Source organism: Stegodyphus dumicola, chromosome X1 (assembly GCF_044657685.1).
Source record: "Stegodyphus dumicola isolate Sdum_Otavi_A_Nest chromosome X1, ASM4465768v1".
NCBI classification, from domain to species: domain Eukaryota; kingdom Metazoa; phylum Arthropoda; class Arachnida; order Araneae; family Eresidae; genus Stegodyphus; species Stegodyphus dumicola.
In genome coordinates this window covers 103,037,851-103,065,172 of record NC_140780.1, presented here as the reverse complement: position 1 = coordinate 103,065,172, position 27,322 = coordinate 103,037,851, and the positions used below count along the sequence as shown (strand labels likewise).

General features: G+C 33.2%; 1 protein-coding gene across 2 annotated transcripts in view; it reads right to left on the bottom strand.

Moving 5' to 3' along the window:
• inaE (inactivation no afterpotential E) overlaps positions 1 to 27,322 on the bottom strand; it is a 295,275-nt gene that overhangs the window by 39,703 nt on the left and 228,250 nt on the right. For both annotated transcript variants that reach the window (XM_085808531.1, XM_085808532.1), the window contains exons 11-14: positions 25,556 to 25,633; positions 22,477 to 22,557; positions 18,936 to 19,078; positions 8,778 to 8,919 (exon numbers count right to left, since the gene is read on the bottom strand). In XM_085808531.1, the coding sequence (XP_085664657.1) occupies positions 8,778 to 8,919; positions 18,936 to 19,078; positions 22,477 to 22,557; positions 25,556 to 25,633 (444 nt within the window). The remainder of the gene's footprint in view (positions 1 to 8,777; positions 8,920 to 18,935; positions 19,079 to 22,476; positions 22,558 to 25,555; positions 25,634 to 27,322) is intronic.

Here is a 27,322-nt window from a genome sequence, read left to right as displayed (position 1 = left end):
GGTGCCTTTTTTGAGAACGGCTACTTTTGGCGCGTTAGTTTGATGAGATTGATTCTGATGACGTCATATGTTTACATTCCTTTCAAACGCAGGGCATCGCATAATTCGCTATCGGTTTTTGTAGTATTTGTTTGCAGTCTTAAAAAAAGCATGTCATTGGGAAAGGAGATTTTAAGGAATATTTTGTTTTACGAATATAAATAAGGAAACAAAGCTGTAGAGGCTGCTAGAAGAATATGCTTCACATTTCGAGGGACATGAGTTAGTGAACGGACTGCTCAAAAGTGGTTCCGCCGATTTTCTTCCGGAGACGAGAGCCTTGAAATCAAGCCTTGTGTTGGTCGTCTTCTACCCTCAACAAAGTCCAGCTTAAGGAGAAAATCAAGGAGTAATCCTCATCAAATCTGCCTGGAGTTTGCACACAGGTTTGGAGTATCTGAAGAAACTATTCGATCACATCTTCATAACCTTGGGATGACCTGGAAACTAAACAAATGAGCTCCTCATGTCCTACCCGAGAACAAGCTGCAATGGTCAAATTTCCATCTGATTGTCGTTAATGTTGTGCCATAATAAAGCTCCTTCCTGGACAAATCTCGATATGTGACAAAAATTGGATCACGTATGATAACCGGAAGATAAAACATCATTGGTCAACCTCTGGTTCGGTCTCACTGGCCACTAAACCGGACATTCACCAAAAGAAGGTAATGCTGTGAGCTTGGTGGACCAGCGCTGATATAGTCCAAATACCTAGAAAGTAGAAAAAGCTTAACACCCGACGTCTGCTCGTCACAATAGCAAAGAGCTACACTGCACCAGAAACAGCCAGCATTGGTTAATAGAAGAGGAGTTCTCCTCCAAGGTAATGCTGGACCTCACACAGCAGAAACGTCGAAAGAGGTCATCAAAACACCAGGCTAGACAGTTCTGCCTCAGACATTCTATTCCCCGGGCATTGCTCCATCGGACTATTACCTGCTTTTGTCTATGGATAACCACCTGCGTGAACAGCAGTTTCGAAAACGCGACGATGTCGCAATACCTGTATCACAATTTTTGGATTCCAGGAAAAAGGATTTTTTTCAAAAATTGCATTTATATAACCTTGTGTCTCGTTGGAAACATGTAACTGAAGCCAGTGGTGATTATTTCGAAGAATAAAATGGGCGTTTAAGATTTTTGATGGCCGTTTTGATGAGTGACGAAAACGAAAACCGCGCAGAACTTTCTTGGGTACCTGATACATGGAATGCGTACTGACTTGGTACAGAAATAGAATAACAAGATCTTAAATCATGGGTGTAAAACTTGGCAAATAGTAAACTTGGCACAAAATAGCAGAAAGTTACGTACATGCATGAGAGTGTGTCTTTCGAAGATTTAGTCAATTTATCGTGATGGGAGTCTTCTCAGATGGCTGGGAAAATATAGAAGATGAACTGCGCTCCGTAAGCCCTTCGACGCAGAAACGGAGGAAAATGTTGAAAACGTGCGAAAAAACGAACATTAATATGACGAGAAGTTTGGGAGACTGAAATATTCTTCCCATTCAGCTACACATTGGAGACAGGAGGCTGACTCTTCATGACAGTGCGTTATTTGTCACTAAGTCGCTCTACACACTTGACCTAAATCTTGTTGATTTATTCTTCTCCTGAGAACAGATTCCATTTAAAAAGCTCTCCTTATGACAATATAAGCAGCATCCGTCATGTGACTGGCCGATTAAAATCGAACGCTAAAGAGTTGGAGCTATGTTTCTGATGATATTGTTACGGATTTGGTATTTAAATAGCTAATGTTAGTTGAATTATAAATTAAATTGTTTTATTCCCCGTGCAGTGCAGCGCGTGACGAATATTTAAAGAAAGCTAAGCCGAAAAATTGAAAATACTAGAGTGCGTGCATTTAACATTTAATAGATATCTCTTTTTGATTTCGAGAAAGTTCCAGAAAATTCTCGCGCGCAATTTAAAATCTTATAAAAAGGAGGAAAACCTCTCAATTCGATGATGTTATTTTAGTTAGTTTGCTGTTGTTTTAAGAGTTTGCTTAGAAAACTGATCTTGTTGACTGTAGCGAATTCGCGGATTAGCTTTCTTTAGCTGTTTTCAATTAAGTTTTTTTGAACGTTTGAGTAGTTAAAAGATAACTACTGGGAGATATTGTAATACTGCACGAATATCCGAGGAAATTTAAGCATTTTTGTTGTGATAATAATAAATTTTGTTCATTTTTCATCGGACTTGTGCATTCATTTCATAACGAACCCGTACGCACGCAACAATATGTAACCTCCCAAGAGAGCAATTTTAAAGGTTATGTTGATCTCTGAGTGTATTTCCAAATACAGAGTTTTCTAACTACCAATCTCATTACTTTCCTACCATATCTCGTATACTGAAGGATACGCAAAAGGAAGAAAATAGCTTTTTGATTAAGAAAATTGAGAGAAGGGCTGGTATATCAGTTTTATCAAATGTAATAATACTATATAATTTAATATAAAGAATCTGCATAAATATTATGTATATTTTTTGTTTTTAACCAATTTGTTCTAAATAACTTACTGAATATAATTATATTATCTTTTCATTATGTTACGAACTGATTAGAATTGAATACTTGAAGAAAAAAAAAGCGTTGCTACTTTTTATTACAAATTTTATGTCTAATCAATAAAGTTGTTTCATACGGCAGACAATCAAAGCTTTCTTAAAGAATATTTGAATTTTGTTAAATTGATCCTTACAAGTTGGGTATTCATTAAAATGTATAAAATTTCAAATAAATTTGGACGATATAATTTATTCAATTTCTAATAATTTATTCATTTTAGAAAGTAATTAGCTAACCACGAAAAAGAGGAGGGACACAAAAGTAACATAACGTGTAATTGAAAGTGTAACTTCATATCTAACTCAGAAATGGAAATCTGAAAGATGATACTACAGTCATATTTTCATCTATTTTCCTTTCGACACATTTTTGAAGAACTGGATATATCTTTAATTTTTAGATGGCCAAATTAAATTACGTTAATAACCATACCTTAAGGATGTTCTAATATCTGAAGGATCCTTACACTGAAGACTTTCCCGAGAGTACCTTATTCTGGAATTGTATTATTTTACTGGCTACAGAATACTGGAATCACAGGATTTTGAAAGGGAATGTGTAAAAACACTTTCCTTAAAGAAATAATTTCTTAAGGACAGGTCGAGATTCAATAACTGGGTCGAGATTCCATAACTAAGTCGCGAGGCAATTTTATTGGTCATGGAAAGTTTTGGAATTTTTTGTTTTGTTATTTAATTTTTAATATTGATTTATAATTCTTAATTAATTTAAAAATATGTAGTAATTGATATCTACGTTTTATTATTATCATTTCATTGTTATATTATTTTCTTCTAAGCCTTTCCTTTTATTCGTCCCCTCCTTTTGGAGGTATGCAGATGGGTTGCGATAATTCGCACTTACATGCATATGAATTTTAAGCCTACAGTGTTTAGGAAGTACTGCCTTGAATTAGCACTTTGAGGTACAATCACAGGGTATATAAACGAACTGAGCAATATAAAAAGTTAACATCAAATCCATTTCTCCCCCTACACATGCCCAACCACATCTTTAGTAAGACAAGACAGGACAGGAACACCAGACTTTTACCATTTATTTTACTGGTACAGTCCCGCCACACATACTGCCCAGATCTGTTCTAATTATGATAGATAACACCCTGGGGCACGGATCCAAGGATCTCTCCTATTCCTTAAGTGCTCCCATGTCGCATAGACACTATATACTTATGAATATCCAAGCCGACTCCGAGACCCGAATGGGCCCAAAGATACAACTACCAGCGTCACTAATCAGCATCGTTAAACACATTTTTGTATGATGAAAATGTTTAACTTGAGAACTTTCTCTAAAAATGAAAAGTTAAGCTTTGAATTTTTCGGGGCTTTGAAAAAAATTTACCTTAAAATCATAAGTAAAAATATTTCCCATTAATTAATTAATTTATTTTATGATAGAAAAAGTGCGTTTAAAATATTATACGGTATAAACATAATTGTTACACTATAAGCCATCCTTGGCATTGTTTAAATAAAGAATAAATAATCAGACTTTGACAAAAACTGTTCAAGTTTCCCATGCACTACCTGATATTAGCTGTTCATGCTTACTAAAGAGTCTCTTAGTAAGTTTCCAAGATGGTGTCACAGCAGCAGGAAGCTTTCTCTGTGCTTCCATTTGAAGTGCTCTGATCTGTATAGCGAATTTCGTACACGATTAAAAGTATGCAGCAGCGTGGCTCTGCAAAGTCAACAATTTTTGTGCACTGTTCCGCTTGAAATTGCCCTCTATTTCTCAGCAGCTGTTACTGACAAATTCCTTCATGTATATCTATGAAAACTAGTTATTCCCCCAAATAGATATCTGGTGATATGGTGACTGTATTATACAAATGAACAGTGTAACAGGAATAAGAAAGTGCTTCTCAGTGGTGTTTCTCCAAACCTCTGAATCGAGGCTGCAGGTGAACACGACGAATTTGTCCTTTGGGCATAAAGATCACTAGATCTTACTTGCACCCTGCAATTTCTTTCGTTATAGGGGTTGGATAAAGATAGCGCTTACCTACTATCGTTGTTCACATCCACAAGGAATTTTGTGATTCGGCTAAACAAGCACTTCAGGTCATTAGAATGGACGTGATACATCGAGTTCGGGAATCATGCAGAAAATATCTGTTATAAAACTACCACGGTACTTCCTGAATAATCTGAAATTAGCTAAATTTTTAAGAAATGAAAAGAATGCATTCTAACAGTTTTCACTGAAATTTTTGTGTGTGGTTGAAATCGCATTCGAAGTTTGTTACGTTTTCGCTTTCGTTAGTGAAATTAAGGGCTTAAATTCTGAAGGGCAAAAGATTGTCTATTATTACTTCGCGTGCAAGAAATCTCATGCTAATTTCAAAAAAGAGTAATTAACAATTATAGGAGTAAAATTAATTTAATGACTCAAAAATATTGGAATATGTACAAAATTACAAAAATTAAACGCGTGAAATAAAATTAAAACTCTGTAAAATTAAATAAAACAGTATAAGTCTAAATATCATAAGAAACAAGTTCATCATTACGATTAGAAATATGTTAAATAAATTGAAACCTTTGTTCAAGAAATTAATTCTTTCCTGAAGATAGTTCGTTACTCGAAATATTCGTAAACCGAAGGAAATTTCTCAATAGGATTTAATGCAAAATAAACTAATCCGTCTCCTAACCTAAATGAGTGCTTAGAAAAGAGTGTTTCTTATGTTGAGTTCGTAATGCAAAACTGGTGCAATTTATTGAATCTAACACACACAATATTAACACAATACTAAACATATAAAATAAAGAAAACTTTAATTTGTTTTACCGGAGCTCTAAGAAAGAAGTTTGACGGCTTAAGTAGAAAACAGTGAAAAAGTCAAAATTGCAAAATGCAATTGCTTGAAAGGAAAATCCTAATGCACAAACATAGCTGCTGCCTTCCTCAATCCCCTACTATTTTTCTTTTAACATCACTCGCCTCTACTTCAGAATCACTTAGCCGTTGCCCATTAAGAATTTGCCCACTGTGATTTGTTTCTGTCTACGTTTTAAAATGTTCCTAAAGCAAGCCAAGGCAATGTAATGTAAATTTTTATGTTACGGCTTACTACTGCTTTATCAGGGTAATAATGTTGTGCGAATCTTTGCACCTTTCCCCATTTTCACAATTTAGCTGATCAAATAACTAGGAGCATTTACCCTACTGCCTTTTTCTTCCGGAGACATTTCCTCCACTGCATTTTGGAGTATCATTTGTTGCCCGCTTACTAGTTCGTATCTCGAGACATCGTTCGTCACTTAAGACAAGTTTTGTTTGGAAAATTTGAAATCTAGCGCGTTCATGAACTAAGGTTGCTCTTTAAGTCTGAATATGCATGAAATTTGAAAAAAAGATAAAAGTGTGAATGAAACTGAATCTTGCATCTAAAATTAGGTAATAAAATAAAAGGTCATGTATGTAAAATAAATAACTGATACTGGAAATTATATGAAGTATGTTGCAATAAAGAGTACAAAGAAAATTTCAAAAGCTTAAAATACGAAAGAGGTTAAAAGTTATGTTTAAAATAAAATAAAACAAAATAACAACTGAAAACTATCATATTTTATATTACGCCCAAAAGAGCGCTTTTTTTTAACGTTTTGTGTGTTACCTTTATTGATAAAATAAGATTTTCTTCGCACTTAAAACACATAAATTCACTTCAACAGCAATATTACAAAATTTAAAAACAGCATATCTTCCAATACACAATCTCGGTTAAAGTTTTACAAAATTTTAAATAGATAATAAAACAAATTCGAAATTCAAAATTCGGGCTTCCAAGTGCCCATGTTCGGTTGGAAGACTAGTTATTCAAAATCTGACAGGGTTAGGTACCGCTGTTTCTTCACAATGCGAGAAACATTCATGTATTCATGCAGATTCTTCATTATTTAGTTTCTTTAACATGGCGATAATATTTAGTGGCAACAGTTTGAAAAGTTAATGGACGCAAAATGTCGTTTTGAAATTATTAGCCCTTCTGCGCTAACACCCTTTGGGCTAATAAAAAGAAGATCATGCGCATACATAAAGTCATGCGGATCAACAACTAAAATCGGAAATAAGAACGCAAAAGAAATTCTTGAGTTCAATGTGCGCAGATAGGAATAGGAAAATTAAAAATTAGAGCGCAGTGTAGTCGGAATGCGAAGAAAACTATGAGCTGCAAATGTTAAAAATCTTTAAAAAAAATTTAAGACAATATTTAAGGAAATTACAGCGGAAAAATAAGTAAAAGATTTTGTAACACTTGTCGTATTTCACCACCTATTTTACTAATTTTATCGTCCAAAAATCAAGAGGCAAAAATTATGCGAATAATTCAATTTCAAAGGACACGGTTACAGTAAGAACATAAAAAAATGAAAAGTATTATTGGATAAACTACAGGTAATTGTCACAATATTATTTCTTTGAAAGAAACTTACATACCGATAAGAATACATAAGTATATACAATATTTGAGATTATAATATTAACATTACAATATCAAATACGACGTCTTCATCTCCACTTCCCTGTAACTCGAATCTCGCCCGTTCCTATTGCTGTCTCTACTACTCTTTAAGAAAGGGAAGATCGAACTCAGCTGACTGAGCGAAATTGTAGAGTTGAATGTCAGTTCGTTTATGTGATTCGTTGTGACAGGTCGGTTCTTGTATTATGCTTGCTTAAAGTTTAACAGTTAGAAGGGAAATGATCGGCGTGACGTTAGCAAATAGTTTGCGAGATATGTATTCGTTAGTAAGACGAAAACGATCACTACGTGAACGAATCTATTTTAAAATTTAGGGAAGCTCGTTCTCTGAAAACTTTGTGGTAAGGAAAAATTACGCGAATATTTTTAAAATTTTCAGAATCTGGCCTTAAAAACCTAGAAGGAAATGTACTCGAGAGGAAACAGTGCGCGAGGATGTACGAGTAATCTCCAGTAAATTTTGATACCATCATATCAGCTTATTCGTCTTATTTTACTCGCGTTGTCCTTCCACTTATCAGTTAACTAGTTCAACCCTCTCTGCGAAACTCCCGCCACTGTAATTCTCAATCATCAGTGTTTCAGAAGTGGTATATCTTACCTACTACCTTTCAACCAATTTTTTAACATTGTTTTAAATAAGAATCTTGCTTACAAAACAAGTAAATATTTATTACTAATTCAGAAGTCAAACAACAAAAATCAGCGTTAATTTACAAAATTTTCACAGGACTAGTTTCGATGGTTTTACCGAATCATCATCTTCAGCTGCAAAACCGCAAATGAACAAGATAGGAAATAATGTTTAGATAAGATAAGAAAGCCTGGACAAGAATAAGCAAGTGGCGCCATCTGTTGGCGAAACCAGAACTAAAACATAATTTCTCTAAAAGCCGAAGGCAAATTTGGATTGGAATTAGGATCGTTAACTAGAACAGAAAGATTTTTATGAATGTGAAATGCCTCTAGAAAATCCAGTTCTCCAATGGAAGATGTTTTTTGAATAATTTTGGCAGCAGAAAAATTGAAAGTGTGATTTTCGGACCAACAATTTTGAGCAACAGAAGACTGTTGCTGCTACAGAAGACTGTTGTGTTTCCTTTTTTCTAACATATGCCTCATGTTCTTTGACGCGAAATTTTAAGGCTCTCTTAGTTTGGCCAATGTAAATTAAACCGCGCTGGCAAGGAATCCTATAAATACCCCAGGAAGTCATATCCGGAATGGGGTCCTTGAGTATAGAAGTTGGAATTTTATTGATGGGAGAGTAAACAACCCGAAAGTTAAATTTCTGCAAAATATGTGCAACTTTATAGCTAATTGATGGAAAGAAGGGAATGACAACAGAATTTTTATAATCTTCTAAAATAAGAGTGTGGCTTTTAGTGTGTTGAGATGAGAATTTTTTAACTGCTTGATTAATAATGTTGGATGAAAAGCCCCTGTCAATAGCTATTGCTTTTAAATAATTTAGTTCTTCATCAAGGGCTAGTTTGGAGGAGCAAACTTGTAGAGCACGGAAAACATAACGCTGATTTTTGTTGATTGACTTCTGAATTAGTATTTATTCGGCGTGTTATTGTATCTTAAATATTTATTAGTTCATGAAGTTTTATCATAACTGAATTTTATACTTTACCTTAGGATCTTGACTTCTTTTGATAGCATTAATAAGATCAGAGCGTAATGCTTCCATCTGATGCAATCCAATACGCGGCACAACATCTTTTCCTAAAACTACAGATGTGATGAATTTCTTTGTATATTCGACAGCAGGCATGCTGAAAATAAAAGTGAAGAAACGTATTGCTTCATAATTTTATATGCAAAGCATGTTTTTACCTGTTTATGATGGTATATGTGTTTTTAGTAGATGTTTGTATCTGTATTGTAGTAAAAAAATGTGTGTTTATTGCTTCAGTTTTAAGCTTCGCATTTATATTATCGGGATATTTATATAAAAGTTTCAGAGGTAAGTACTAAGGATAAACCAGAATAAAGAAAGAAGATTTTAAAGATAGCCATTTTGCATTTGTTTGACGTAAAAAAAGAAATACTCACGAGAGTCCAAGTCGTAAAGTCGCTGAATAATAGTAGTTCGACCCGAGTTCAAATCCCAGCGAACGATTTGGTTGCATCGGTATTTAAGTGATTTTCTATTTTCTCCTTGTGTAACGTGGTTGCAAGACCAGTCTCTCTTAAAAAGTTTTCCACGAAGGAATCCCATCTCGTAGTCAGATAGCCTTCATGTGCGTTGCCATAATAAAGCAAACCAAACCTTTATAAGAAAGGGAGAAAATTAGAAATCATTTGTGGAGATGAGAAAACCCTGTAAGAAGGATTCGAAGAAAAACTCTCCGTGACCTTGTTCGCAATGACGCTTGATGCCTTAAAATTATTAGATCGATGTCATGATTTTTATACCTTATGATTACATAACAGTAAGGGCCTTTGGCTTTTCACATTCTCTCCCATTCAAAGAGGATGGGCGAATTTGGTTGGCTAATGAGAGCACGATGATGAACTAATTGTCCCCTATTTTAGTTCGGGCATCAGTTGTAAAAATGAAAGGGGTTTGGAGAGAGCATTCATAGGAAAACTCACCTTGTTTTTGCATGGCATCGAATTATAAAGACATTTGAGTGACGTGCTGAACATATGGATCGACCTGCTCCAATTCCTTACAAATTACACACAATTCTTTACATAATGGATGGCTGAAAGTACACAATTTCTTGCATACTTAGCAATTTTATGAATGAAACAATGAAGAAATGAGAATTAGTTCCATAAATGAAACCTTAAACTATAAAACTGAGATGTTAGAATTTCATCGTCATTGTGCTATGAACAAGCAAAAGGCAAAAGCATGAAGACAGACCTTGAAATAGCAGATGCTAAATTTTACATTTTATTAAATATTTCTCAGCATTTTACACTGCTTCTTATATGAGAGATACAATCAGCAAAACATAATGCAGATTTAACATTAACTTTAAAGTACTTGCTTTTAGGTACACTTGTTGGAAAATTTAAGAAAGAAATAAAGATGAGTTTAATTAACTTTACTCTGAAGATTAAGAAATTAATTTACAAGAGCTTTATCTTGATATATCTAACATTTTATTACGAATTTTGCATTTAGTTAGGTATTTTTAGTAGAATTATAATAAAATTGTTCTATCTCCTCGTGCAATGCAGCGCGAGACGAGTTTTAAGAGAAAGCTATGCCGGAAAAGTAAAAATACAGGAGCCCGGGCATTCAACATTGAATAAAAGTTTATCTAGGTAATTTATATTTAATTTGAATAAATGTAATTGACTACTAGGTTAGCTGTAACCTTAATTCTACTCTTTTGCTTTCTAGAAATCTCGAGAAGCAGAAATTACTAGAAATTTCTCGCGACCGATTTAAAGCTATAAAAAGCCAGACAGAGAATATCTCAGCTCAGTTGTTTAGTTAGCTGTTTTGTTATTTTTGCGAGTTCAGCTTGAGATTGGATTAGCTTTCTCTTTGCATTGCGTGGAATTCTAACGTTTTTAGTAGTTTGAAGTATAACTGCTGATTATATTGTGTGATATTTTGAACACTTGTACGAATATCTCTGAGGAAAATTCCAGATTTCTGTTGTATTTTTTTTGATAAGAATAAATTTTATTAACCTTTTATCAGACTTGTGCATTCAATCCCTTACGAACCCGTACGCATGCAACAATATCTTCATAGCATAATCACCGGTTTTTGTAACATTACTTTAGTTACAATTTGAGAAAGCAAATATTTTGATATTACATTTTTATCGGTCAAGATTTATGAACAGTTTCAGTAGGGTATATTAGCACGCCTAGCCGAAATAAAAATTTCCCATTGAAATTTTTACCTTTCAAATAAGATTTCCAGGAGTATCTGCAGTAAGGAAGCGTATTCAGGCTGACCTGTTTTCCGAAACTCCTGAAGAATATCGGGTGAGGGGCTGTAGAGATACTAGTTTTTTATGCATACGAACTTTCCTTTGATTTCTTCGCTTTCGAGGTATACTCGCACCAGCGGAAGCGGCTAGAAACAAGCATTATTCAATACCATCTGCTACACTTCTAAAAAATTTCACACAAGTCACACTTTTGTCTTTGTATCTTTCAGCAATCACAACTCTTTTCGTAAAAGGGCGTAAGACTATGCAACCATTCAAATGCTGCGAAAGGGATTCTGTGCCCTTTGTATCAACACTTTCGATATTGTCAGGAAAAGTGCGTACCATTGCCTTACTCAGATTCTAACACACCTAAACTCACTTTTAAAAGAAAATCTTGCATTTGTTATCTTCAAATTATTTGATGATATTGGCAATATACTAATCAACTACTAAATTTCATTACATTTTTATCTGTTGTCTCTAATGTTATATTCATTTTATGATTGTTTGTTTAATTTTTTTGCTCCAATATTAAACAGAATGTATTAAAAATGGTACAGTGATATAAACATATTTTTCTCAAGTTCTAACTAAATTTATTTAAACTCACAGATGAGAGAGGAATAAGAAATAAAAAAGTGAGTGTAATTGAACTCAGGTTTTGGTTCAATATTAGCAGCGAAAGAACAATATGCAAAAATTTCTTTTGATCAGTTATAAATATTTAAATAAAGTTAATTCGTTCCGTACAATTCGTACGTACCTAACAAAACAATTTTTTAAACTTCTGGCAACAACATTCTAACTCTCAACGATCGACATCAAAAGATCTAGGGGGTGCGGTTGAAAATTATTATAACATATTTTTAATAATAAACAACAATCCCCCTCAAAAATACAGGTGAACCTGAATTAAAGAAATGAATGCTAGAAAGGTATATGAAAATTGAAGTTATAATCCTTTATTACTGAATTAATTTTTATAATCTTTCATAGCATGGCATTTCATTTCATTTCATAGCAAGTTTTCAAAACAATCCCCTAAATGTAGCGAAGGGTTCCCAGGACATATAGAGCTTTATGCTGATGTTTATTTGCACCCTCAGATGATTTTTCTACTGGAAAATTTTCAGCGATCTTTATTATTTTTAGAATGTTAAAGTGTATAATGTTCCAAGTCGTTTTGCCTTCTCTATTACATTGACTCTGTGGTTATATTTTCATTCAAAAATGTTCTCTCATTTGGATAAAGACACGCTTTACAAATCTGAAATCGTTTAAAGATGTTTCATGCTTTTATTCACATATTTCTTTGTACATAGTATACGTTAAGTGCACAAGCCTCCAACTCCAGAAACAACAGTTTTCGCCGTCCTTTAAGGCTTTTGCGCAAAAATATAATAGGAAGCAGCGTAATGATCTGCTCGATTGATGTCACCCATATATATAGTGTACTTTGGCATTTTATTGGGGGGGGTAGGCCGGGTTAAACTACGTTCGTACCAATTTTAAGTCATAAAAATGATTCATCTATTCAATATGTAAGAAATGTAACAGATATGTCTTCACAACGGAGTCTTCAGATTTCTATAGCACTGATACATGTCTTCGCAGCACAGCCTTTCGAATGTTACAAAATAATATTTTCCTACATACCATAATGCTCGACTAGAGGATTTCAGCAAAAATGTAAGTAATTATTGTAGTCTTCCGTACAAACTCTCGTACTCTACGTACACGTCCGACTAACAAGTGGATAGACAATAATTAGAAACATGGGGCTGACTTTTTTATGTTTCCTGCTTTTTCTAGGAAAGAAAAAAAGAAAACCTAACATTCCCTACAAAGACTCTGTAGGGCCACGTTTTCTGTATAATATTCGGGTTCATGTTTCATATGCACCATATATTTAATTGCTTATGTAAATATTGTTTATCTGTAAAACCTAAGATGACGCCCAGAGAAAAATTTACTTTGCTTAAATTTGAATGGAGGATAATTCTAAAATACGAACTACAAATTCTCATTCAAGAAGAAATATAAAATGATCTAGGGCATTTTAAAGTTTGCTTTGGTATGTCACAGCCGCTTTAACAACAACAACATTAACAACAACAACAGCCAAAACAAAACAAAACAAACAGAAAAAAAAAAGCATCGTTGCTACGAGCTACGAAATTGTTGAACTTCCTCCTTAGATGGAAAGAGTTCCCGTCTTCTTTGTAGCAGTAAAGATCAAACCTCATATTTCAAGTTCGTAAAATTTATTTTAATTAACATGTTATTTTTACGTTATTTATTTTTTCTAACTTCTATTTCTTTAATTGACTGCTCCAGAATGTACATTAAGTGGAGTTTAAAGTTCGAGTGAACATATAAGGTAGAAAGAGAATTAGTCATAGCACTAGGACAGTTGCTTTTCTCCGTTCATTGCCCACGAGACTTGTATGTATTCATACAAGTCTCGTGGGCAATGAACATCATTATTAATTGCCACTATAGCTACGAGACTTGTATGTATTCATTGAAGACTAATATGGAAGATTCATTGAAGAATGATATCGATTTATTGAAAATTTATTGAAGTTAAACAATTTTTAATAATGATACATGAAAAGGAATTCTTCAATTAAAATGTAATATTCATAACTTGGATTATAGTCTATATATCCTAAAGCAGAAACAATTTTAAAAGCATATTTGACCATGTCTGTTTAAAATAGAAGAGCTGAAGGCTTATTTTAGGCGTTAAACAAATAAAGCCCTCTTTAATAGTAACTTACACCAGAAGAAAAAATGGGGCCTTTTCTTATCAGGCAGAGAATCAGTTGCAATATTTTTTGCTAAAGCCAAAGACTCCGGAGGGTGTATGTCTGTTACCACCTTTTTAAAATTTAAATGTTCACTTGCATATTTTTATGCATTTAAGAAAGGCAAGCCATATTGCAGTGTTGTGTTATTTTGATGTTAGAAACATTAAAGAGGAGATTTTTCAGTTTTTGGTTAGTCACGTTACGCATTAATCAAATAGTATGTATTGAAAATCAGGTGCAAAGGGTTAAGGCATGGTATGTATTAGCGAAGAGCTACATTAGGTATTTTGAGTGGCCACTTAAATACGTGTTTGATAGTCTGCTGGGTTAGACATTGATAAGTTTAGGGAATAATATTATCATTGTCAGTAGTGATGTTTAATTACGCTCTGGTAGTCATCACCAGAGGGTTTATTGTAACCAGTTGATGCAAATAAAAATACATTTAATTTATGATTACCGTATATAACCGCGTTTAAGTCGATACCGCGTATAAATCGACCCCCCCACTTCGACATAAAAAATTCGTAGAAAATAAGAAACCCGCGTATAAGTCGACCCCCCACTTCCGAAATCGATCGAGAAACTTCGAAAATTTTTTTTTTAAGTACTACATTTATTCAAAATCATCTGAAAAAAAAAGTAAATATACGATAAAAAATACTTTGGTAAATAAACAAAATCAAAATCCTTCAACGTCCGATTCATGGTCAGATTCGCCAAACATTTCATAGAACTCTTCTGTCGTTATTGGCTCGTCATCATACATATTTTCAGTTTCGAACTCTGTATTGTTACAATCACTACTAGATCCTTCGTCGTCATTTTCACTTTCAAAAACAGTATCATCTTCCGTGCCGTCTAGTTCGTTGCTAATACAACATTTTTTAAATGATTTTATAATCATTTCAGAGGGTATTTCGTTCCAAGCATCTTTAACCCACTGAGCAATTAATGTAATATCGGGCTTTTTAATGTTGCCTCCCTTTGTAAATGTTGGTCGACCGATGAACAATAACTATTATAAAGACTTATACGTACGTAAAAACTATCTGCATTTCTCTTTCTTTGGCGTGTTGGCGAAACTTTTTTATTGCTCGGTATTGATCGGTTGTTCGGGGGCCGAAAATTCTTTGGTTTAATCGAACCTTACTCTAGTTAAAGTATGAAACTCTGTGATTAGTTCGTCACATAATTTAAGTCATGAAATTACTTCAAGTAAGTGACTTATTTGATAAGTCGTCCAATTTGAGTGCGGGAAGAAAACAACTGCATTATATAAAGAAATTTTTGAACTTCCGATTCTTTTAATTTTTTATGGCCCCGCGTATAAGTCGACCCCCCACTTTGAAGACTTTTTTTTTGTCCAAAATATCTCGACTTATACGCGGGTATATACGGGGTAATTGACTATGTTAATCTCAAAATACAGGGTGCTTCAGAAAAAATGCATACACAGTTTTGAATTGTCAATAGTCACAGAAAATTTAGTTTCCAATAGACAAGTTTAAATTTCTGGGAAACGTAAGGTTACAATCCGATATGAAAAATAAGTATACTCTCTGGCCAAACTAAATGTTTCAAATGGTGTTTAAGTAAATGTTCAAAATGGTGGTCTTCAGCAACGATACATTTCTGAGTACAAATCACGACTGATTTCTTACTTCACACCAAAGTGTCCATTGGGATTTCTGCGACCACCACTTGAATCTCATCCCAAAGTGTGTCAAGGTAACGGGGTCTACAATGGTACACTTCATCTTTCACTGTGCCGCATAAAATAATCGAGCGACGTAAGGTCTGGAGAACGCGCAGGAAACTGGATTGGCCGACTGCGTCCTTTCCATTGGCATGGTACATTTTGATCCATGTATTCTCACACATCCCTATGATAGTGCAAAGAAGCGACATCTTGTTGGTAATAAAACATGGTTTTACCGTACATTACAGAATACCAAGAAAAATGAAATTACCAAGCATTGTTAGGTACTTTGCTCCAATTACATAACCTTCAAAACGGAAGAGTCCACCAATGATTATCCTAGCAGACAAACCACACTACACTTTCTGCACCAGGTAAATTCACAGCCTTTTTAACATAATGTGAGTATTATCTTCAATGCAGTACACACAATTATGCCTATTGACAATCCCATTAAGTTTAAATCGCGCTTCATCCGGCGAAACAATGTTACCCATAAATCCCGGCTCACGTGTAACCATCTCCCGAACCCATTCACAAAACTGGACCAGAAAGCCATTCGATTTTTTTTTATGGGGCACAGTAAAAGATGAGGCGTAGTGTTGTAAACCACGTAACCTTGACACACTTTGGGATGAGATTCAAGCGATGTGCATAGAACTCCTATTGGACACTTTGGTGCAAAGTAAGGAATCAGGACTCGTACTTAGAAATTTATCCATGCTGAAGATTTACTGTTTGAACATTTACTTTAAACACCATTCAGAACATTCAGTTTGACCAGAGAAAGTATACTTATTTTTCAAACTGGAGTATAATCTTACCATTCGGAGAAATGTAACTTTGTAGGTTGGAAAATAAATTTTCGATGAGAGTTCATAGTGTGTATACATTTTTGACGCACCGTATTCATGAAATTTATTTGCCGAATTATTCTAATCAATAAAATATGGTTTTCATGCTCTCTCTCTCTATAGATATATCTATATCTATCTATCTATATATATGTATATAGATGTAATATAACTGCTCTATTATTGTGATAAGACTGCGTTATTATTGTAATATAAAATATAGCTTTCAAATAATAAACTAATAGCCCTTTAACTTCTGTCTTCTTTTGTCTGTGTAGAGTTCTAGACTTAAAGTGAAAAAAAGATAATCTGCCGCTAAAAACAAGAAAATAATTTAAGAGAAATTAGTTTATCCTTATAAATTAAGGATCATACATGCTTTAGTTTTTTCTTAATTAGTCCAAGGTGACTTGGACTTGAGGATGTGTGTTTTTGTGATGAAAGATATACATTTTTTTCAGTTTGCTATGAAACATACTGGGAGGCATAATTTATATATTTTTTAATCTAAAAATAACAGAGCAATAAATTTTCTAACTAAGCGAAAATGATCCGTCATCTAATCTGTATTGCGCACTTATCGATGAAGTCTGAACCCTACACCTGTACATTAAACTGCCGGGCGATTTGAAATGGAATGCGGTATAAAAGCCTTATTGCGTCGCAACTCTTCCTCTTCTGTCTTCCCTTCTGCTTTCAGACGCTTGTGTCGCCTTTCCGCTATCCACGCAGAGTTCACTTTTCTAATTTTCGTCTTTTAAGAAAACGTAGTAATCTGTACAAAATTGGGGGTTGCATAGCGCACCCACAGTGGTAATGTGCATTATCCAGAAATACAATTATTTGTGAAATTTAGGATATGTCTGAAAGTTTTTTTTATTTATGCATCCATCATTCTAACTACGCAAACAAAATACGATAGCCGTTTTAAAAATAATTGGCGACCTCAAAATTAACTATTCTAGATTTGGTGCTCTTCCCCTGAATTCATTTGTTCCCCAAATTCGAGATCTTTCCCTGGTAGATAACATTGCTTGAAAAATGTAACTAAAACTAAACTTAAACAATCACGGCTTAGCTTTACATAAAGCACCTACGTAGTATAAATACGGCTTCGCGAGGAACAACGTTTCTTTTTACCTGATTTCTCCTCTGGGCTCACCAGCGGCCGAGCGGTAAAGTCGCTGAACACTGGTAGTTCGGTCTGAGGTTCGAATCCCGCGAACGGGCTGGCTGCATGGGCGTTTTCGTGGTTTTCCCCATGTATAACTTGTATACGAGTCAGTTCCCCTTAGAAAGTCCTCCACGAAGGCATCCCTCCCATTAGGCAGATAGCCCTCGAGGCTTTGCCATAATCACACACACAAGTACCTGATTTCTACCATACAAAGAACTCTGCGCCGCTTATGCTTTTCTGCCTGAAATGACGTCGTATCTTTTTGCCTGTGTATATAAAAATTTATTGTATTCAACGATGATTGAAAAGTAAGTTTGTCTGCCAAAGAGAGTATTTGAGATGCGTAAAAATAAAGATGATCAGTTTTGTTATCTGCTTCATCAAGCCTTCACTCTCAGCCATTACTGTCTTCTCAGCCATGTCTACTGCCAGAGGTTAAAGTACCGGATTCCTTCTACGCATTAAATTATTACACGCACACACATATACATATATATATCTAGAGAGAGAGATGTGTATATATATACAGAGAGATAGATGTCTATATATATATAATCTTTTACCTGATATATAATCATGCTTATTTTAACAATTGATATTTCCAGTGATATCTATTTTTTCTTTCAGCTGCACCGAAATATAAATTAGGTGGAGTTAAATAAATAGCAAACGAAGGTGTAGTTTAGAGAAAGAAAAAGTTTGGTCATGTATCAGGAAAGCTAGTTCTCTCCATAAGCCCCCCGCATGTTGTACGAATTAGTTTCGGTGAATGTTTTCTAGCATATGGTAGCGATTGTACTTAAAAGTCGCTAATAATTTGGATCCAGACTGTATAGATATTAAAATATATTTGTTATGATTGTATATATTTAGTTAGTCTGTTACTTCGAAGATCCCGAGAGGAGCGATTAAATAAGGTTTTGTTAAAATTTTAGTTGTATTTATAAAGCATAGAATTAATAAACCTTTAGCTTTAGGATTTTATCTTTTGTCTGTGTAGAGTTCTAGACTTAAAGTGAAAAAAAGATAATCTGCCGCTAAAACAAGAAAATAATTTAAGAGAAATTAGTTTATCCTTATAAATTAAGGATCATACATGCTTTAGGTTTTTTTTATTAGTCCAAGGTGACTTGGAGTTGAGGATGTGTGTTTTTGTGATGAAAGATATACATTTTTTTTCAGTTTGCTATGAAACATACTGGGAGGCGTAATTTTAGAAAGACTGTGGTTTGAACTTAAACGTTTGAGGCGTAATATTATTTTAATTATTTTAAGTATTTAAGTTGTGAATATATTGTAACACACTTCCAAAACAGTGTAATAAAGAAGACACGAACCTTAAAAGACCTCCGGGGGGAGAATAAGCGTAACACATAAGATTTGGATATTCGCATTTTAGTAAAATGGCTAATATTGCTGCTGTTCCTGCTCCTAGTGAATGGCCCACAAGAACGAGTTCATAGTTTTGTGTTCCTTTGTCCTGTAAGGAATAATTGTAACAGTAAAACACATAAATAACAATAAAATAAATAAAATAACTTCTCATAAGAATAGCGTACTTTTCATAAAAACTCGCGAATTGAATTTCCAACAAGTCGACAAAACTCAATTCATAAAAATCTGACATTTGATTAGGTACTTCTCATAATAACTGGTAAATGTCTTTATAAGGTATTTCTCCGGCCTTCTTAACATGCCTTCGTGGTGTATTGGTCAGCACACTCGGCGCGTATTCGAGAGGTCCGTGTTTCGACTCCCGGCGAGAGCACTCCTAATATTTCATGCCTCATAGTGCTTTAAAAAGTACTTAATATCTCTACAGTGGTGCCGGAACAGGGACCACTGAAGAAACATTAGGTATTTTTTGAAAGCCGAAGACATGAAAAATTAGCAATGCCGCCGCCGGGACTCGATCCACGGACCTCTCGAATACGCGCCGGGTGTGCTGATCGCTACACCATGAAAGCATGTTAAGAAAGCGTAAGAAATACCATATACACTCCCTCTTTTACAGGGTGACTGGGGATTAGGGGATCCAATCGCCAAATCCTGGTGGTGGAGAACCATCCTCCCCCACCCTTTTAGTTCGGGCGCCACTGTACAGATATTAGGTCATTTCGAAGCAGGAGACATGAAAATTAGTAATGCCCTTGCTAGGACTCGAACCACGGACCTCTCGAATACGCACCGAGCGTGCTGACCACTGCACCACGAAGGCATGCTAAAAAAGCGGGAGAAATACCTTATATCTTCTGTATTTCTTTTAATAATATAAAGTTAAATTACAATTATTTTCACATAATCATTACATTCAGTTGTTCACATTCAGACGCAGTCACAAGCATAAATAGAGGAACATGGGAAAGAGGAATAATCCATACTATATTTAATAGGAAAAATACTATTAACAATTTATCTGTATTTTAAAGGTGTTAAATCTTAAAAATGTATTAATTTCGTGACATAAATAAAATAAATATTCAAAACGAAAAGAACATAATATAGCTAACGGAAGACTAAGTTTGAAGTAAGTATGAAAAAGCAAAGTTATATATGACCGTAGACGATAAAAAAGTAAAATTAATAACTGTATAATTGATTCATTTTTAAGTTTGAGGAATTTACTTTTTAGCTCGTGATTTAGCAACGCTTATATATCCTAGATCACATACAACTGAATTGCATGAGTTGTGGATAAAAACAGCTTCAAAATACTGTAACTACATCTACTATCACAGCTTTATTTACGAAATTTTCTTTCTTTTTGGTTTGTGAGAGAATTGTTCCTCTTTCCTTTTCACGATGCAAGTAATAGAAATTTAATTTTATTATGCACAATGTTGGAAGAAAGCGTAAAAGTAAATTACTATCAGACTCAATTACCAAAATGTGTAATTTGAATCAGACTCTTTTACTATTTAACTTATTAAGCACGAAAACATTATTTTTATATAAATATTTTACTTCGGAAAACATTGAGCGTTTTGAATTTGTATGAATGAAATTTCTTGAAATAGAATTTTATTTTTTTGGATATTTCATTAGATAATTTTGAGTTATAATAAAATCTGCATTTTTTTTCTATTTAAGGGCAGTGCATGAATCCAGGGAAGTGAAATACAATATATGAACGTCTCTTCGGTCTAAACAGTAAAACAAAAGATACTGTGTTTAGTAATGCGCAATTTTTTATTTTAAACTTTGAGTTTAAAGTTATTAATTCACAATGAATTTACTTTTCATTAGAAAAACAATGAAACAATTTCGAAGATATTAGCTAATATATACAAACCAGCTCTGCAGTTTATTCAGAATTGCATATGATTAATTAACGCCATTAATTGAAGTATACCGTTGTAGTATTTGTTGCTATTCCCGTGTTCTGACATTAACCGCTGATATAAGCCTCATGAATAGATATGGGTGAATATTGCTAGAAGTTGCGTATAAATCCTGAGCACGAATGGGGATCATATGATTTGGTCCATTGTCTTTACAGGTGACAGGTGAGAGTGGATCCGGACATCCGGGGGCGGCTTACTTGGACTATTCGGGTATCGTCCGGAATCCGCAACTGTACATTGTCTTTACAGATGTGATTGAGAAATTCTAAGAAGAAAACGATTACGTAGTACCTTTCTTCTCCTATCTTTAAATGACTTATAGGTAGATGAAGCGCTCTTACTACAAAGACACTACAGTTAGATTTATTTCGGACTGATTTGAGTTCTGGATTGATTGATTTCAATTCTGGGCTTTTCAGCTCTTTACTGAATTCAAAAGGCCCCGTTGATTCCTATATTGATCGGACGGCATTAAAATATATATTTATTACAAGAAGTATGCAAGATTAATCAAAATGATTAACCCAGTTTCAGACCGCTTTGTTGGTGAAATTTGGGAGCAGAGTATGACAAGTATAACTTGAAATGAAAGGAAAACTGGGCAAATTTTGTTTATAAGTATTATCCGTGTCGTTTCGCTAGGTATAGAATAACTAGGTATAGAATTATGTTTATCTGAAATAACATCTTTCATTTCGAATCACAAGTTCGTTCTCTGTTGGATTCCTTGCTGAAGATGCTGCGTAAGGCTTTTAAAAGACTGCATGTATTATAGAATGAGTAAAAAAGAGAAAGGGCAATTGTTATTTGGGAGTCATAAAACTGGTAGAATAAAAAATTAACAAGCTGAGTAATTAAAAGTAAACAAAGTGAAATAAAAAGCTCTTATCACTACCTAAGAATAGAAGTCTTATTCAAGATTTATTTAAACTACTTGTATTTGCAATTATAAATATTTTAAATTAATGACAGATAAATCATATTAGCTTGCATTGATGGAAATTACGCTGTTAATCTTTATATTTACGCACATTTTTAAATCATTTTTTTTACTAAGAAAATCTGTTAATTGGTATCGAATTTTATAAACAATCCTAATGTTTGAAGAACTGTTTTATGGTGATTCGCAAACTGTAATGTCATTTTGATGTTTCTGGATTTCAATTATCGCATGAATGATGCCTGGCTACTTTAATATCCCCAAATCGTATTAAAAAAAAATCACCACATTGTGTCACTTTTAGGTAAAAATTATTAATTCTTCAATATTTAAGAAGTAATTAAAAGAAACAAAATCTATACATACAGCCTAATTTACCAAATTAAAGAAAAGCAGACACTTTTAATTAAACGTAACTGCATTAAAAACTAAAAGCCTAACATTATGTTTCCTATTTTCTTTCGCTACTAAAGAGATGTTTAATGCATGTAGGGTAACTACATACTTGTGAAAAGACGTTATGCTATGAGATATTAAAATTTATTAATTGATATAATAAAATAACATTAGTTATGATATTTCAGTTTTGCATACCGGACAATGGTTAAAGGCTTGGACAAGGATTGATTCATCTATCAACTTTTGCCGAATATACTCAGCAGCCTGGATCATACCCTAAATGACACAAAAGATAAATAATTAACTAACAAAAGTTTAGTTCATGTAACATAGATTTAATTCAGTTAATTTTTATAATAATTAGTAGATACTTCGAAATCTTTTCAAATTCATAAATGATTTTGATTTCATAATCATCGCTGATTTCTTTGATTTCATTGTAAGTGATTTCACCTAATGAAATCCATGGGATAGAGAAATTTATGACTACAGACTTAAAGCAGAAATGAATACTTTCGAAACCAAATTCGAAGCTAATTCTGTTATTCTAATATAAATTCAGAGCTTTGGTGGAATGAAATTTCCGAAAGAACTATTTACTTTTTTTTAATGCTTATACATTTCTCCTCTCTGTTGTGGAAAAGGTAAGATTGCACATATCTCAAAGTATTAATTAATATCAGAACATGAAATAAGCCTGAGTATCGGTTTATGTTACTCTGCTAACTATTAGAGCAAAATATTGAGTTTTTCAATTACTGTGCTAACTAACAAAGCAAAAGATTCAGCAAAATATTTTTGTTTATCAAATTTATGACGCAAAATACATGTATATTTCCTACTTCAGCTTAAATCGGTCAGACATTGAAAGTTAAAAATAAATTTTCTGCTATCTTATATCTTTGGCAACAATTGTATAGAATTTAAATACAGTTATAACCTTGAAAATGCGTGGTGTGTATATACTTAAAAACTCATCGCACAAAGAGAACAGATGGAAAATGAGGTGAAAACATGTAGATCAGCGCTGATTATCCATAAACATTATTGAGTCATTTTACTAATTAGTGAAATTTGGTGGAACAACACGATTCAGAGAATTTTATTTGGTATAAACCAGGAATTCTAAAAATAGTAATAGTATAAATGTTATTGTGTATAAAGACAAACACTGCTGCTTATACACTGAATAGTAGCTTAAAGTTACACACTAAGTTGTAAAATTAAGTTTTGATTATGAGTAACGATCTTATTTTTTTAAGAGGTATTTTTCATATCTTTTAATAAGCCATGCACATCTTGATGTTTTATTGTCTGTATATTTAATCAAAATTAAGTCTTTACTTTGGTGACAGAATCACGAAAACAAAGTAGCATCGATCGCAAAAGATTACTTATAATCATAAATGGTGGCAAGGAAAATAATGATAAGCATTGATATAAACTAGGAAAATCTTGTTCACGAATAACGAAATTTGTTGGGAACAGAAAATATTTATTATATATTCCAAGCATCAATACACCAATGACCCCGCAATAACTTTAAAATAAAATTTAACTACAATTTTTGAACAGGCTTCGGTGTGAAATTTTCAAAGTACGAAAACTTAAAACATACGTTCCTCATTCATATAAGAATTGGTTTTCAACAGCAAATTTTGTATAAGTAGTATTATTCAAAAATAAAATAACATAATAATGCAATTAATGATAAAAATATGAAAAACAATAATAATGGAAACTATGTCTTGGCAGCCCCTGAGCGCAAAAGAACAACCCAAATAAAATGCAAGCTATGAACAGATGAGCATTTAAGTTTTCCTAAATACGTATCTTAGTCAAATAAATTGATTAAAACGCTTAGCTATTTTGTTTGGAAAACATTGCCGATGCAAGCTAGATGAAGTACTGAATCTTTGGTTTGGCGAAAAACTACAGTTTTAAAGCGTTATTATATCAAAGGTCGATCAATGTATCGCCTCTAGCAAGCAAGAGACAGCTGCCACGGCAACCATCTGTAAAATATATTTTATAGGTTAGTACAGACCAAAAAGCTGACTGTGATGCAAATCGCATAAAAAGTTAATATCGAATTTTCAAGTAAAGTTAGCGAACCGATGATAAAATGCGTGCTTATCGTATGCTTCTGATGACACTAGATATCAGACATTGCATTTTTATGGTTTCAAGAACATCAGATCTGGACTTCTGAACGGTAGGCTAGAATTGTGTATAATTTTTATATTTGCTGCATCGATGCGTTGTGGATAGTGAGAAGACATGGACCCATCCTGCCAAAACTGTTCTGTTGAAAACGATTGTAGTGGTATGATGATGATGTCGTGGAAAGCTTTTTCATGTGACTCGTTAAAGTCTAGAAAGGTCCTCGAACTTTACGCTAACAAAATATGCTGAATGATCGCCTATACTCTTCGCCGTCGATCGCCTGCCATTGTGCTTTCCAAAGGTTTTTTCGACAGAAACATGCTCGGACATTCCCGCATTTAAATTTGATTGGTTGTCTTTAAGATACCAGAGAATCAATGAATTCGGATTGACGCCTAAAGTGTAATAGCAGAAAATATTACATTAGACAGAGTTTCATTTCTTTCTGCAAAACTTCAATATTAAATTGCGTCGATAACTCGTCATGTGCTCGTCATATCCGAGCTAAAGAAGACAACTACGTGTGATATAAACATTTAACGTTTCCGTCATGTAATGTAGTTACGAAGGATAAGTGTTTTTATAAGAAAAACTTACATATATTAATAGAATATTATATAAATTAATAAAGTAATATTTGTTTTTTCATGTTCAAAATGACATCTGAATACATAAAAAATAAAACTTACATATATTAATAGAATATTATATAAATTAATAAAGTAATATTTGTTTTTTCATGTTCAAAATGACATCTGAATACATAAAAAATAAAACTTCAAATTAGCAGTAAACATTTACGAAAAGACTTAAATTATACTAAAACTATTTACTAGACGCTCTTAATGTTACATTACATTTTAATTTTTTTTATTATGTACTCATGATCTACGGAACATTAGTATACAATTATGTTTAACTTTCAAATATTTAGGAGTGGATTAGTACACTGTACAAATTATACGCATAAAAAGTATGATATTCTTATATTCGCGGTTTAGTATGAAACGAGCTAAATATGTTATGTAATGTTATAAGTTAAAATGTTATATGGCATAAAGGAAATCTTTTCTTATGAATATGAATTCAGCACTTATTTTGCACTTACCTTATGCCCTAACCAGTCATCGTGTCGTGGTTCAGTAGGCAGTTGATCAGCTTCAGCGTTCAGATCAGTGACAACATCCTTACAACATTGAAGCAAAAGAAAATATTTAAAAATCAAGTGAGTTATACATGTTTACATAACATGTTAGTGCACAAGAGAGGATTCTGACTGACACAGATAATCTTTCCCAGCTATCAGATTTACTTGTAATTTAAAACTAAACGCATATAAATATATTATATAGTAAAGAAAACAACCTAGCGTATACACATGATACATCAGCACTATGCAGGTACTTAATTCTAGCTCTTTTAAGAAGACAATCTACAGCATAACATCGAATATTATTTTCAGTAAGTATAGTTTTTACAATGCAAAATCAGTTTCCATTTTTGATTCTTCAGAATATATTTTCTAAATTTTGTTTAAATTAATCAAGTATCCCTATCGCTGAAGAATATCTAGATTAATACTACCGTAAAAATATCAGAGATTTAAGCGTAAAAATGTCTGTTAAATGTAAGATATAGAGGTCAATTTTAATTTTAACAATTATCATAATTATTTGATATTCATGGCTTTAATTCTAATAGAAAGAGATTGAGGAACCTTTGACAACGTCCCTTCAAATATTCTTTCAAATTATTATTGAAATAGTTTAATGATTTTCAAAATAGTCGTTGTTCGCAAGAGCTACGTGAACGTGGAAACGTTATGATGGTAAAACTTAAGAAAATTTCCTGAAGTCCGCTTGACTGTATTATGAATCCTAACACATACCAATATATGAGGAATTAAAAAAATTAATGTATGTACTATGGTTTCTTAACTACACAATTTTTACTTTGCTAGAGTTTCTAAAGTTTCTAAGGAGGTTCTACTTTTTTTTAAAGAATTATGGGAATGGTCATGAATTCAAAAAACCAAATGTAAATGCTTAGTAGTTGAAATTAAAGACCATATTGGAAGCAAAGAAATGAGCATTGTATTTATATTTTATAATAAAGTAAATTATTGTGCTTAAGAGTATATTAAATTTATTTAAAAAAAGATGCCATTATACGTAAAATTTTAACATTTGTAATTTAAAAAAGTTCTTTGCTTGTGTATTTCTAAGATTTTATTTTACGTAATCAATTACTGTGATTTGATATTGTACTATAAACTATAACTTCTCTTTGTAGTACTCACCAGAAAGCAAATTAGTTGTAGAGTATTTAAGTTGAGGGTTTGAATGTTTTATAGTTGGGGCTTCTGGCAGCCTCGTTTGCAGTTCACGTCCTATCGCCAGCTCTGCCAAAGTTTATTCTGGTTTTAGCCATTTTGCTATCCGACTTTAAATACGCTCCGTTAATTACTTGAGCCAGCTTAAGTAGGCTATTTTGTGTGTAGTCTGAAACTACGTTACTTAAATTTGAATTTCAGTTTATGTTTGTTTAAATACCCGCAAATGGCGGAGTTTCGTCTTCTAGCACAAGTCTGCTTGACTGTATTATGAATCCTAACACATAGCAATATATGAGGTTCTCCTGTTAAATTTAAAGAGCAATTGAAAAGGTTATTTTAACCTTCGTAAGATTTTATTATTTGAATTCAGATTGGAGCGGTAATTCGCTTCTCAGTATCTAGTTCGCTACTCCGTTGGTAGGTCTGAAACTAAATGCATAGTTTTGAAAATTCAGTACCCTTTAACTAGAAATGATTACCATTCTTATTTCAAAATCAAGCTTAACTATTATTCGTTATCATAAGCAAAGCTGACGATTT